Source organism: Leptodactylus fuscus, chromosome 1 (assembly GCF_031893055.1).
Source record: "Leptodactylus fuscus isolate aLepFus1 chromosome 1, aLepFus1.hap2, whole genome shotgun sequence".
Classification (NCBI taxonomy): Eukaryota; Metazoa; Chordata; class Amphibia; order Anura; family Leptodactylidae; genus Leptodactylus; species Leptodactylus fuscus.
Window position 1 is genome coordinate 112056640 of NC_134265.1, and position 15995 is coordinate 112072634.

General features: G+C 43.1%; 1 protein-coding gene across 1 annotated transcript; it reads right to left on the minus strand.

Moving 5' to 3' along the window:
• Positions 1-623: 623 nt before the first annotated feature.
• Positions 624-9229, minus strand: DRG1 (developmentally regulated GTP binding protein 1). The gene is made up of 9 exons (XM_075276478.1): positions 9099-9229; positions 7713-7836; positions 6298-6473; positions 5582-5651; positions 5288-5457; positions 4671-4801; positions 2528-2695; positions 2037-2159; positions 624-843 (listed from the first exon to the last, which is right to left on the minus strand). The coding sequence occupies exons 1-9, from the start codon at positions 9138-9140 to the stop codon at positions 744-746; spliced, it is 1104 nt and encodes a 367-aa protein (XP_075132579.1). The 5' UTR covers positions 9141-9229; the 3' UTR covers positions 624-743.
• Between the last annotated feature and the right edge of the window lie 6766 nt (positions 9230-15995).

Sequence of the window (15995 nt, forward strand, 5' to 3'; positions counted from 1 at the left end):
GTAGCCTTGAGATTGCTCATGCTTCCTCACAATTTTGCTTCTCAAGTCCTCAGACAGTTCTTTGGTGGTCTTTTCTCCATGCTTAATGTGGTACACACAAGGACACATGACAGAGGTTGAGTCAACGTTAATCCATTTCAACTGGCTGCAAGTGTGATTTAGTTATTGCCACCACCTGTTAAGTGCCTCAAGTAACAGGTGCTGTTAATTACACAAATTAGAGAAGCATCACATGATTTTTCAAACAGTGCCAATACTTTTGTCCACCCCCTTTTTTATGTTTGGTGTGGAATTATATCCAATTTGGCTTTTTGACAATTCTTTTTGTGGTTTTTCCATTGAAGACAAATTAAATGAAAATACCACCAAAGAATTAGCGATTGCAATCATTTTCTGGAAGAAACTGAGTATTATCTGACAGAATTGCAGGGGTGCCAATACTTTTGGCCAACACTGTGTGTGTATCTATCTAGCTATATCTATCTATATACATACACACACTATGTCCACTACAGGGTGCGCATCAGTGGCATAACTAGGACATTTGACATGGGGAATGCAGCATCCATAGCCGTGTAGTACATATATTTGTTCTCACATTGCCAATGACCCACACACAGAAGGTTAGTGAAGCCGAGTTTTATTGACACTTTGCACATGAGATATTTACAGATGGATGCCCGGTTACTTGTTAAACAATGGTGGTAAGGTGTTAAATGTCTGCAGACGCGGTCTTGTATTGATCACTTCTTTACAATTTGAATGACATCTTCATCTTCCAATACATGATCTTTACCAACTTTTTGTGGATTATGTTTCACAGAAGAACCCCAAACCAATGCGCTGTGAGTATGGAAAAGAAAAATGGATTATAAATAATACAGAGTCTTAAAGTCATTCTGTACCTTTCAAGTAATTTCAACAAATAAAGCAAGACATTTTTGTTACAACTATTCCCTGAATAGCTTCCCCCGCCCCAAGCTATTCATCTTATAGCTCCTTGTCTGTTCTTTCTACTCAGAATATAAGAGGGGTCGGTAATGACCGACACTGGCACCAGAGTCAGCACCCAAGACTCTCTGTTGCTCTAGGTGGCGCACTCTCTAATGGAAATACAGTCGGACAGAAGAGGTGTGGGAAAGAGCATGTGGCGTGATGCCCTTGGGTCTGGGCTAGTACTCTAGTCAGAGGACAGTAACTGCTTGTGAAATGTATAATATGGCAGCTAAACTTTCCTTCATTCCTTTCAATAAGGCTGGAAAGATTTGTTTGGATTTCTTCAAGAAAGTGAGGATGATGTGTAAAGGGCATCCTCTGCCCCCCAAAAAGCAGGCTTACTGCAGACTACTCTTAGCCCTATATTCAGCTGAAAATTCATATCCAAATAGGAATAATTTTGCTAAAAATATATATTTAAAAAAAAAAAGTGTGTGGGGGGGGGGGAAGAAGGATCCCATTGAATTTTAAGATTACACTAACTGATTGATATATTATGTAATTGTTATTGTTTGTGTTATATGACTTTTAGATGGGAAGGGGGGGGGGAGTGGCGCGACACACATTTTCACAATTATCGCATAGCACACTGACTGTCATCTTTGATTTTCTTTTCAAAATCGCTACCACAAACAGGTTTGCTGACCCCTGACTTCACAAGGTAGCAGCCTCTATGCTCCATTCAATGAACTCTTGGTTGTAAATCCTAATTTTATTGCACTTGCATATCTGCTTCCCTACATATGAGGCTTCCACAAGTACGGTACACAAGACATCACCTATAGGAATTAACGCTACTTCACTTTAATATGGCCATGATTTTGCTATCATCGGTAGGCAGTAAGAAAAAAAATGAAATGTAAATCACACTGATCAATAGCAAGAGTGCAGATAAATTAAATTCAAATCTGTAAGAGACGCCGACAATGCCAAGGCAAAAGTTCCAAAACAACATGAATTGTAAAAAGCAACGTGTATAAAAAGATGATACAACTGTGAAAAAACATTAAGCAAGATTAATGTTAAAAACAGATACTCACTACTTGAATTCTTTGATAAGGTTTTTGTGAATTTTCGTGCAAAAATCTTCAGCTGTTGTACGAGAGTCAGGAAGCACAACTGGTGAAGTGTAATCCGGTAACTGACCCTTTGGCTTAGTGTAGCTAAATAAATAAAAGTATTATTATTATTAGTAATACAGGTGGTAGGGATGAAAGATTCCTAATACACAAGATAATAGTCTACATTACTAGAGATGAGCGAGTAGTATTCGAAACGGCAGTTTCAAATAGCACGCACCCATAGCAATGAATGGAGCTGGCCGGCACGCAGACGGGGCCGACGTCCTGCCGCTTAACCCCCTGCGTCCATTCATTCCTATGGGTGCGTGCTATTCGAAACTGCCGTTTCGAATACTACTCACTCATCTCTATACATTACCACAAAGCACTAACTTTACAATATAACTGTGAATGTATCAGAGGGACACAACAGACTCCGTTTTCTACATTAAATCCTGTCTCACACTTACATTCGAACCAGTCTTAAGTAATCCCAGATCTTTTCTAAGAGATCATCAAAGTTCCAGCGATGATGGGCAGAGATGGGAACACAATGTGGCACTTTGTAAATAACATCTAATTCTTCTAAGGAGATCTGGTCAATCTTATTCAATACATAGATGCAAGGGATGTAGACTCTGAAAGAGATAAAACAGGATAGAAAAAGACACGTTAGGACTAATACTGCATTTTCTGGAATAGAAGACTGTTAAAATAGGGGGGAAAATGCTTCAAATAACTCCAAACCTCCCTGATGGTTTAATCGAAGTGCATGGATTCATGTCAATTGGTGTATGGTAAGGTTAAAGGGTTTCTCCAAAACAGGGGGCTTACGACATGTGATAGACACAACAGGTACCAGGTCACTGCTTGTGACAAATGCCTGTGAATCACAGTGCAACATTTCGGCTAACAAACCCTTTTGGGGCATCTACTCTTTACTGGAAGATGTCTCCTGGAGGAGATTAATCTGAATCATGGCACCTGAAATGTTAGGGGTACTCCAGAAGGTTGCAGGAAATCTGTGAGTGGTGGCGTGTGACATCATATGAACCAGTCATGTGTGAAAGTCAAACGACTGATGTCAGGTTTGGTCCCTTTACGGTAGGTTCACACTAGCGTTCAAGTTTCCGTTCGTAGGGTCTGCTTGGAGCCCCCACGAACTGAAACCTAATCCGCTTAAAAAAAGCAGTTACCTGTGGAAACCTGCAGACCCCATAGACTATAATGAGATCCACCCAAAAAAGGTGGAAAAATGCAGAGAAAAAAAAGTCCTGCTTGCAAGACTTTTCTTTCCACATTTTTTTAAGCAGGTTTGAGGACGGAAACCCCCAAACAGAGAGTAAGTGAACCTAGTCTAATGGATGCACTGCACAACACTAAAAACGGGCTACTGCACCGATACAACAAACAGGTGTGAGCAAAATGTTAAAATAAATGTATAATAGAAAAGTGTATCGTATCCTGTTCCCTAACCAAATAAAGTCTGGAATACCAGAATACATCCGTGAGGCTCAAGCCTCCCTAGCTAATACAATCCACACACTGCAGAAAAATACCAGCAGCAAAAATGCTGTAATTTCCAAATCCATTGCATTTTTTGAAATCACAGCATATTGATTATACCTATGGAAACGCTGGCGGTTTCCCTATAGGTATAATTCAAGGTGAAAAGCGCTGTGGGAAAAAATGTAATGCATTTCTTCCACAGTTTATCCTGCAATGCTTTTTGCTGTGGCCCTCAGCCTAAAGGGTTTTTCCAGGATAAAGATATTGATGACCTCCCTTAAGGGTGGGTCAACAATATCAGAAGAGTGGGGATCCAACATCCAGGACATCCAACAAGCAGCTACTTGGAGCCAGAAGTTCACTTTCATACACTCCCATTTACTTGTAATAGCACAGCACAGCCATTACACAGGGTGCAAGTTGCAGAGATAGATAGATAGATAGGATAGATAGGATAGATAGGATAGATAGGATAGATAGGATAGATAGGATAGATAGGATAGATAGGATAGATAGGATAGATAGGATAGATAGGATAGATGGTATCGAAAGGCACGTATTGACAACTGCCATTCTGAAGTATTTTGAGGGAGGAAGGTTCATAAGGAGATCATGAACAATATTTACAAAGTAAAACATTACAGTTTCTCATGCCATAATGCTCTACACTGCAGGCATTGCCTGGGGAATTTTACTGCCATCTTTAACACGTTCATATCAATAACTCACACAAACCATTTACAGAGTTGTGAATTTTGACAGTTCTGCACCCCGACTGTGTCTGGACATCTTCAGCAGTACTAGCCAATCTTTTTATTATTGTTGGAGTAGCTAAACATGACACTATCAAAGTGGGCTGAGTTAGCGGTCATGTTACCGCCCCAGGGATAAGGGTAAATATACATTTTTGATTATTAATGTAATTTAGAAAGTAGGCAGGGCGAGGGTCCCTTTAAGGACATGGTCAGGGGAGTTTGGCACTGACATCTCTTTAATTTTGGATTATGAAAGAGAGGGACTTGAAAGTGAAGCTTATGGTGTGTAATTACACTTAGTGATATTTATAATGGGAAAGATGACATTCCACACTAAAAGATTAAATACCTATTTCCTTCAACAACATCAATCAGGTCATCAGCTGTAGCATCACTGCGCAGGGTGATATCTGCATTGTGAATTTTGTACTCTGCCAGGATACTCTTCACTGTCTCCAAGTCCAGCTCACTCTGAGTGCACTGAAGGAGGAAGAACAAAAAATATCAGAGGAAAAAAAAAAAAAAAAAATCTTATACTGTATGTAAGTTTTTATCTATATAGGCTTTATCCACTCCTTCCAGTTCTGGCATGGCAAACCTCACTGACCAGGCACGATCCTGTATCAAACCAATCATAAGAGAAGCAATGTATGATAAAACAAAAATTAAAGAGGATCTTTCATGTCTTCAAGAATATGCAGTTTTTTATACCGCTAGAAAGTCGACAATGTGCTGAATTCAGCACACTGTCGGATTTCTCGGCACTGATATCTACCCACAGCTCAGTGTCATCGCTATGTAGTAAGGAATGCCCCCTCTGACAGTGCAAGGCAAAATTAGAGTACTGTTTGTGTTATAGAAAACCACATATTCATGAGAGCTTGAAAGGGCCTCTTTAAGTAGTATTCCCATCCCAGGGGATTAAGGCATATGGCACGTTATTTTAAAGTTTGCCACACTACTTACCGTGGCAGTGAGATTAATTCCACCTTTGTCCTTTTTCTTAAATCCAATATTTGGTGGTCTCTTGTTTAGTCGGATTCCAAAGCCCTCTAGTTCATTTTCAATAATCTTTTTGTGTCCCAAAGGTTTTAGTACATCCAAGACAATCAGGATTAAATTGCATGTGCGTGCCACTGTAAATATAATGTAACACATTATATATATATACACACACACACATATTATATATATATATATATATACACACACATACATATATACACACATATGTCACTGTATTAAGAAATCCCAACTCACCTGCAATGACTTGGCGACCTCTGCCTTTTCCATCTTTAGCTCCCTCAATGATACCAGGAAGGTCAAGCAACTAGTAGAGAAATGATTAAAAAGCAACATATGTTAGTTTGGAAAATGCCACAATATCAAAAAAACACTGTATCAGCCATAAAGTTAAATAGATTTAATCCAGCATTATTTTTCTGCCAAAGACCAGTTCATGACTTTCATTGAGTCCACTGCTTGAAGTGACTCCAGTTACAAATATTTCCTAACTCCCAGAGACTTCTACATACAAAGTGATACCTAGTGGAAGGGGATAGTCTTCAGTCATAAGAAGCTGATTTTATTTATTCACTCATTCATTCTACATTCCTAAGACCACAGGTCAGCTAATATAATATGGATAGAGGTTATGTATTAGCTTCCATGTAAGAACATACAAATAACTAAAAAATAAATTGTTATATTGCTGCAAAAAATTTGCTTCCTGAACATTACTATATATATAAAAAAAAAAAAAAAAAAGGAAAAAAAAAAGCCAGACAGAGGTGGCACCTTCTATACACTCCTTACTCTGCCCTGTCCATTTCCAGGTGCTTTGAAGAAGGAAATTTAGTGTCCTACCATTGACAGTCAGCCACCATCATCTTCATTTTCTATGGTATCGCACACAAAGTTTCATTTAATTCCAATAACACCTTAGTTGTTTTTTATTTTTAAATAATATTTTTTACCTGAATTTTGGCTCCTTTGTATCTTACTACTCCAGGTACTGTGGTCAGTGTGGTGAATTCATAAGCTGCCACTTCAGAATAAACACCAGCCAAGTTGCTAAGAAGTGTTGACTTCCCCACAGATGGAAATCCCACAAATCCAATTCGAGCATCTCCAGTCTTTGCAACATCAAAGCCTACAACAGAAAGTCCATAGTCAAAACAAATTATGTATATGATACATACATATATAAATGCCAAAAATGATTTTCTTATATCAAAACAGGCACAAGCAAGTGCATGAGTATACTGAAGGTGTTAGTCCATGAATAGTATATATAAATACCTGATCCTGAGAAAGGGAGGCGGTGCCATTAGCTCCCATTGCAAATTCACCCGGCCACATCCAGGCTGAATAGGACACATCCGCACTCCCATTCGCTTCAATGGAAGTGCCGGAGTTAACCGATTGCTGTACTTTGGCAATCTCAGGCGCTTGAATTGAAGTGAATTGTAGTACGGGTCCAGCACGAGTACACCTACACTCAGTCTTGCTGCATTCAGGCTGAATTCACAGAGATAAAATGAAGATTACACTTTACCGGTAATCGCATTTCCCTGATCCCATAACAGAGAGAGGAGGATCCCCCCAAGGACAAGAAATTTACAAAACGTCTTGAACCTCCTCTAGCCTTATTTGCAGAGCTTGAGTCTAGGAGAACTAGTTAATTTAAATATTTCTAGCACCATTGAAAATGTGTGTTGTTGTAGTAGAAGTCCCCACCACACTTTGTCGTCCTGTATCCCTTTCCTTAGGATGCTGATTGGTCTCCGTAGTCACGTGAATTAAAAACCGACACTGGAGCACCGAGGACAGGTGAATATTTTTTGGGCCTTAAAATCATTGTTGTCAGCAGCACATTCCCTCATTTAAAGAAAACTTTTCACCACCTTCAGCTCTTTGAATCCTTCAATAGGTGCTGCCCCACTGATTCAGGCACAGTTGGGATTTTTCTTCTATACCCACTATTGCTAAGCATTCATTGCTGTTAATTTCGTTACCAAAGATGCTAAGACTATCTACTGTCATGTGGGTGGTCTCAGACTACCAGCTCCACCCCAGGAATCCCACAGTAGAGAGCCAAATCAGCATATTAAATGCTGAAACTAACAGCACTAATTGTTGAGGAAGGGTATAGGTCTAGGGAAAAAAAAGTCCAACTGCGCCAGAATCGGCAGGATAGCACCTATTTAAAGATAAAAATTGTTGATGTTGGAAGAGGTGGTGAGGACATGCTATCAACAATATACAGACTGTACTGAGACAGTGTTTGTTAGACCCCACACAGTTTGCATCAGGCTGTGGAAAAATCCCTTTAAACAAGCATCTAACTGGTTCTGGAAAGCATGCAACACTGTCATCAAAGCACACCTACCTTCCCCGGGGCCACCACCTCCACCACCTTTTGGGGTGATGAGTTCACGTCGCAGTTTAGCTAAACGGGCTTTCAGCAGGCCAAGATGATGTGCAGTGGCTTTATTTTTCTGAGTCCGAGCCATCTGCAAAGCAAAGTACAACATTTTTAACCATAAGCAAATGTGTCTGACATCCAAAGTTGCAGTCATGGAAACCCACTAAGTAGCCCACAGTAGGGGGAATTTATTAAGACTAGCATTTTATACACCAGACTTAATCACAGGACTGCCGACATAAGATGTGTCAAATTTAATGAGGCATATCTAGACTAGAACAGAAAATAGATTAGATATGCCATATAATTTGTGCCAATTTCTGATGTAAAAGTAATGATGTCTCCGGCTTAATTTGGATGATCCGCAAAAATGTAATATTATTGACTTGTACAACCAATCCAGTAATAAAACAACTGTCTGTGCTGCACTTTGACTTGCTGCCAGTCACCTGTTTCACAAGTAAGCTCATCATTTTGTGTTTGCCAATCTAAATGTAATACAGCAGAGGCAATACATAATATTTATTTTCCACAAGCAATTTGATGAATGACAGGCTTAGGCTAGATTCACATCTGTGCTAGGCTCTTTGTCTTTCGGGTCCACTGGGGGACTCAAAATACAGACAACCGGATAACCTACAGTGTTTAGAACAGGGGACTTGTCTTCTATTCTGAATAAAGCACTGGACAGACATCCTGTGAACCATTCCGTATATTTCAATAGAACACTGTACTTCAAAAGTCTCCCCCCCCCCCCTTTCAGATGTCTGAGCAACTGACACCCACTAATCTATAAATTATTCCCTAAAGGGTTGTCATGCTAAACTTTGAAGTGCCAACACAAGGGAAATTCATTGAAAGGGTTTTTCAGTAACACAGGACAGCGTCTCTAACATGACAAATCCTTGTTAATATGAGAATATCCCAATAAAGTTGTCCAAGATTATATATTTTTTTATATGGGGCTGCTCTGGTTTTTTCTTCCTGTCCCCATTGCTAGTGACCACTGAGGCCAATCAGCAGAGGACACAGGACACATCAGGTAACAGCAGGACCATAAAAAGTTATCCTGGACAACCCCTTTTAGTGTGGCGTCCAAAATAGACAGCAAGGCTTGTCCTCCCTTCCATCACCTGAAAGTTAGTCAGTAGTAAAGTATCATGAATGACATTTATAGGACCCAAAGCTTTGGACTACAAAGCCTAACACTGACCTCCGAGCCCCTACCCAATATGCCTCTGCACAGTCTCCCACACCTCTACAGTCCGCTGGCCAAACACATGTCAGGCCACGACTACAATCAGAGCTCCGAAGACCTCAAGACCCCAAAAGCACCCCCAAGCTCATCACCTCAGACTCAATTTCGGCGATCTTGGCCAGTGTCCCGCTCATGGTTGCACCGGTAACGCTCACGCCACAACCTGAAACCGGCAAGGGAAGACCCGCACCACGACACTGCTGCGCAGGCGCAGTGATGACAGGACAAACGAGACGCTAGTTAGTTACATGACGTATAGTACAGACGTTCTAGCCTTGCTCTCTATGATAAGCGGTTTCCTGAGTCCTCCAGTTGGCCGAGGGGCGCAGAGGCGATGGCGGTGTGATGATGTTCTGCCAGACAAACCAACTTTACATTCGTGCTCTTTTTATTTGATGGTTCAGAATGAATTTTAATATAATTCATTTAGTCTACAATTCAGATAATATTTTGCTGTAGAAGCTCTAAAGTGGGACACAATACAAAATATGTCAGTGCAATTGACAAATACTAATGTGTAGTAGTGTGTAATGTGTAGTGGTGTGACTATGAATCGTACTTTTAGTTGTGTATATCTTTCATTTGCTCCCTAAGAGCATGTCCACTCAGGGTGTCCGCAGTGGAATTTTCGCCATTGACTGTTTTAAAGGGATCCTATCATACAAACCCTTTTTTTTCTGAGTAACACGTCGGGATAGCCTTAAAGGGATTCTACCACTAAACCAACATTTTTTCTAATTACCACATCGGAATAGCCTTAAGAAAGGCTATTCGTCTCCTACCTTGTTCAGTCACCTCTGGCCCGCCGTTCCGTAGAAATACCATTTTTTACCAGTATGCAAATGAGTTCTCATAGCAATGGGAGCGGGCTCCAGCACTCAAACGGTAATGGGAGTGTCCCCATTGCTGCCAGAGAACTGTCTCCAGCAACGCCTCCTTCTTCAGCTGCATCCTCCCCTTCTCTCGTCATCTTCCGTCTGGGTGAACTCTGAGAGACACAGAGACAACAGTGAGACACAAGTAGATCCGACTGCGCACGCCGGCCATTTTTGGGAGGCCGCTCTTGCTCTTGTAGTTCAATACAGGAGCGACCTCCCAAAAATGGCCGGCATGCGCACTCAGCTCTGTTAGTGTCTCACTGTTAGAGCCAACTGCGCAGGCGTCGAAGTTTGACCCAGACGGAAGACAGAAGAGGCGGTTGCAGCTGAAGACGGAGGCGTCGCTGGAGACAGTTCTCTGGCAGCAATGGGGATGCCCCCATTGCTGTTTGAGCGCTGGGGCCCGCCCCCATTGCTGCAAGAGAACTCATTTGCATACCGGTAAAAACTGATATTTCTACGGAATGGCGGGCCAGAGGCGACTGAGCAAGGTAGGAGACACGAATAGCCTTTCTTAAGGCTATTCCGAAGTGGTATACAGAAAAAATGTTGGTTTAGTGGTACAATCCCTTTAAGAAAGGCTATTCCTCTCCTACTTTTCGTCTTCTCTACGCCGCCGTTCCGTAGGAATCCCGGTTCTTGTCGGTATGCAAATGAGTTCTCTCGCAGCACTAGGGGCGATCCCCAGCGCTCAAACAGCACTGGGGGCATCCCCAATGCTGCGAGAGAACTAATTTGCATAGTGACAAGAAGATTCCTACGGAACGGCGGCGCGGAGAAGACAACGAAAGGTAGGGGAAGAATAGTCTTTCTTAAGGCTATTCCGACGTGTTACTCAGAAAAAAAAGGGTTTGTATGATAGGATCCCTTTAACTCATTGGTATGCCCAGTGCAAAGGTTTCAAAAGTGCCCCTCCCTCCTCCCCACAACCACTTATACCCATACTTCCCAACTGTCCCGGATTCCTGGTCCTGTCCCGGTAAGCAGGATGCATGTCCTGGATTCAACTCATCTCTCATCAAGCTCTTGCTTCATCACAGATCCCATTCCTATGCTCCAGCCCCTGGCGCCGTAGGCGTGATGTGTTGATGTCACTCACATCATGCCTGCAGCTTCCTTAACAGTACAAAGAAGAGACAAAGCAGCAGGGGAGCGAAGAGAGGTGATTATCAGTGATTTTATTATATTGAACTTTGGGGGGACATTAGACTGGGGAGAGATAAAAGGGGACATCAAACTGGTGGCAGAAGAAGGAAACATTAAACTGGGGGCAGATGGAGAGGGATATTAAACTGGAGGCAGATGGAGAGGGATATTAAACTGGTGGCATTTGAAGGGGCACATTAAACTGGGGACAGATGGAGTGGAAGACATTAAACTGGGGACAGATGGAGTGGAAGACATTAAACTGGGGACAGATGGAGGAGTGGACATTAAATTATGGGGCAGATGAAGGGTGACATTAAACTGGGGGCGACTGGAGGAGGGCATTAAACCGTGGAGGTAGCTGGAGTGGGATATGTCTGCTTCTAGTTGCCCCCAGTTTAATATCTCTATTTGCCCCCAGTTTAAACTGGGGCACAATTAGAGGGACTTAATACTGTCGGGTAATTGGAGGGAAACATTATAATGTGGGGGTCACATAATATTAGGGTGACTGTAGGAGGATTATACTGTGTGTTCACAAAGAAAAATGGGCAAGAATTGCTCTTCATGTCCTGGTAATTTGAATGATTTATTAGTGTGATGATTAAAGGGATTCTACCACTAAAACACATTTTTTTCTAGTTACCACGTCGGAATAGCCTTTAAAAAGGCTATTCGTCTCTTACCTGTGGAAGTGCTCTCCGCCGCGCCGTTCGTTCAAAATACCGGTTTGCTAATGAGTTCTCTCGCAGCCATGGTCTTCGGTGTCCTCCCCTGTACTGTCGGAGGCCTGCGCAGTACGCTCTGTTCGGCGAAGATTGCCGAACGTACTGCGCATGTGCGAAATTGCGGTCCCAGCCATAGTGCGGGCACCGCAATTTCGTGCATGCGCAGTACGTTCGGCAATCTTTGCCGAACAGAGCATACTGCGCAGGCGCCCGACAGACGCTGAAGAAGCAAGGGGAGGATACAGAAGACCAGAGAGCGGGCGCTGCGGTCGGTTTTCGAGCTGCAATGGGGACGCCCCCATCGCTGCTCCTGCGATGGGGACGCCCCCATCGCTGCGAGAAAACTCATTAGCATACCGGTACAAACCGGTATTTTGAACGAACGGCGCGGCGGAGAGCACTTCCACAGGTAAGAGATGAATAGCCTTTTTAAAGGCTATTCCGACGTGGTAACTAGAAAAAAATGTGTTTTAGTGGTAGAATCCCTTTAAGGCTTCATTTTTTATAATCACGTCTTCATTTATATATATATATATATATATATATATATATATACATTTTATATTATTTTTTTAGATTATGTGCCCCAACTCTGAGGACTGTTTTTTCCAGCAGGACAATGTGCCATGTCACACAGCTAGGTCAATCAATGTGTGGATGAAGGAGCACCACATTAAGGGAGCATTCACACGGCGTAACGTCCCGCGAGATTTGGCACGTGTACGCCGCGTGACCCTTTGCGTGCCGTACACGCTCCCATTCATTTCAATGGGAGCGGGGAGCGTATGCACCGCGCTAGTTTGCGGCCGTGAATAAATGCACGCTCCCTAAGACCCTGTCATGGCCAGCCCAATCTCCAGACCTGAACTCCATTGAAAACCTCTGGAATGTAATCAAAAGGAAGATGGATAGTCACAAGCCAGCAAACAAAGAACTACTTAAATTTTTGTGCCAGGAGTGGCATAAAGTCACCCAAAAGTAGTGTGAAAGACTGGTGGAAAACATGCAAAGAAGCATGAAAGCTGGGATTAAAAATCATGGTTATTCCACCAACTATTGATTTCTGAACTGTTCCTGAGTTACAACATTAGTATTGTTGTTTCTAAATGAATATGAACTTGTTTTCTTTGCATTATTTGAGGTCTGACAGCACAGCTTAGTTTTTATTATTTTGACAATTTCTCATTTGCTGCAAATAAATACAAAATTTTTTTGTTTGAATTTCGGAGACATGTTGTCAGTAGATTATATAATAAAAGAAAAATATACATTTTACTCAAAAATATACCAATGAAGAGAAAAATTAGAGAAACTGCAGCGGTCTCTTAACTTTTTCCAGAGCTGTATTTCTGATGAACATCTTCACAGTCTCATGACCTTTCATAAATTTTGCAGAATTGCTCCATATATATATATATTTACAGATTTACTATTGAAAATGCAACAGGGTAAGAACATGAGGAATCCATGGGAATAGTCAGGAAACTCACCATCAGGTATGATAATCAAGTGAGGAAAGCAGGAGCTCGCCTGTAAGGGCTCGTTCACACGGTGTAACGTCCCGCGAGATTTGGCACGTGTACGCCGCGTGACCCTTTGCGTGCCGTACACGCTCCATTTCATTTCAATGGGAGCGGGGATCGTATGCGCCGCACTAGTTTGCGGCCGTTCATTTATTCACGGCCGCAAACTAGCGCGGCGCATACGATCCCCGCTCCCATTGAAATGAATGGGAGCGTGTACGGCACGCAAAGGGTCACGCGGCGTACACGTGCCAAATTTCGCGGGACGTTACACAGTGTGAACGAGCCCTAAAGCTTTCTGGCCATTGAAGTGAGGCACTCAGGCTTGGTCTTAGAGCCCCTTCACATGGAGTATACGCCAGCTTATTCTGAACGTGTAAACGTTCCGAATCAGCGGCGTTTAAAACAGATCCCATTGCTTTCTATGGGAGCCGGCATACGTGCGCTCCCCATAGAAATGAATGGGATGCTTTTTTCACTACGAGCGCTCCCATTGAAGTGAATGGGAAGTGCTCGCGTGTACGGCTAGCTCAGCTCATTCCGAGCCGTACACACGAGCGCTTCCCAATCACTTCAATGGGAGCGCTGGTAGAGAAAAAAGCAGCCCATTTATTTCAATGGGGAGCGCTCGTATGCCGGCTCCCATTGAAATGAATGGGATCTGCTTTATACGCGCTGATTCTAAATGTGTTTTAACGTTCAGAATCAGGCAGCGTATCAGTAGTGTGAATGCCCCCTTAGATGCACAAAAAAAATTTCCTCTATCCATGGGTGCTGGAACTTGCTATCTCTGTAAGGCTAGGTTCACATCTGCTTTGGAGTCTCTGACTCCGCCTAAAATTAGCAGTATAAAACCGTCAGAAACCTGACGAACACCCGGTTGACCCCATTATAGTCTATGGCAGGGGTGGGCAATTAATTTTCCCATGGGGCCGCATGAGAAATAGAAACTGTTCTAGAGGGCTATGCACGCTGCGACAAATTTAGCTCTGCCCACTTCTACATTGACTCCGCCCATTCTCAATCATTTTCCTATGTGCCCCCACAAAGTTTAATCCTTCTACAGTCACCCTATCATACACCCCCACATTATAACGGTTCCCTCCAAATGTCCCACAGTTTTAAGTCACTCTCCTGATGCCCCAGTTTAAACTGGGGGAAACTAGAGGGGATATTAAACTGCGGCAGCTGGAGGGGGACATTAAACAGTGGGGGTAGTTGGAGGGGGACATTAAACTTGGGGCAAATAGAGGCAGACATGTCCCCCTCCAGCTACCCCCCATGGTTTAATATGCTCCTCCAACCGCCCCAGTTTAATGACCCCTCCATTTGGCACAAATTTGGTCAACACAAACTCAAGCAAAACTGATTTCAACATTTTTAATTTTCTAATTCTAAATTTCCTCTTTAAATGTTAGTGCACCTACATTAAAACTCCACACAATAGGGGCTTGGGAACCCCCCACTGTTGGGATCCCAATTAATAAATGTCCTCCCACCCCTCCATGATCATACATTTATCACCTATCCTGTTTTTTTGTGTGGGTTGAATAAAAATGTATGCTGGACACTAAAGTGGGCATCTACTGCTACAGTAGAGAAATATTTGGCCGGAAACACTGTAAGGGCGGGTTGACACCTGCGCCTGGTCTCCGCTTTCAGGTTTCCGATTCTGTCCGAGAAACTGGACAGGAGACGGAAACCGGCAGACAGTTTTCAAACCCATTCATTTGAATGGGTTTGCAAAGTGTCTGCCCGTGAACGTCTTCTGCCCTCTGCGGTGAAACGTTTTTTGTTTTTTTTTAACCGGACACAAAGTTGGACATGCAAGACTTTGTGTCCGGTTAAAAAAAAAAAAAAACGGTTTCGCCACGGAGACCAGAAGATGCTCACGGGTGGACACTGAATGCCGGGTTTCCGTCTCTTGTCAGCAGAAGACGGAAACCCACAAAGCAGAGACCGGGTGCAGGTGTAAACCCGCCCTTACAGGGATATCTGGAGTATACGCTCAGGAATGGTGGGTCTCAGTGGCGTAACTAGTAATGGCTGGGGCCCAAGGCGAACATTTGACATGTGTCCCCCGGCACATACCACATTCCTGCACACACTATTATGCCCCATAGTGGCCCCTGCACACACTATTATGCCCCATAGTGCCCCTTCACATAGTATTATGCTCCATTGTGGACCACCCATGAAAAGTATAATGATTGGAGACCCAGGGTAGGATACAAATTAAAAAACAATGTAACTTACCTCTTCCTGGCTCCGGTGCACTCCCCGCTACTTTAGGTCATCTTCAATGTTGGGCCAGACATCATGTGAGCCAGGCCGGTGTCGCAACGCATAATGACACCACAATGAACCACATGAAGTCTGGGACGTCACCAAACAGGCCCGCAGAATGCTGGAGAGAAGGAGAGGTAAGTAGCAGTGTTTTTTTTATGTTCCCTCACCTCCCCTGGGCCTCCAATAATTATACTCTGAGGTCTGAAAAGACCCCAGTGTGTAATGATAACAGTGTTGTTGGGGTACGGGGCCTCACTTACCGATCCCCGCTCCTGGTTACAGAAGGAGGAGTGGGGATAAGTAAGTAAATAGGGCCTTTACCTGCTGGTAACACCCTGTAAAAAAAAAAGAGGGCACGCCACGCCCCCTAATGTCTTCAGTCTCCTCAAGTGGGTTGAAAAATGGCACCAGATAGGGAAGGGACC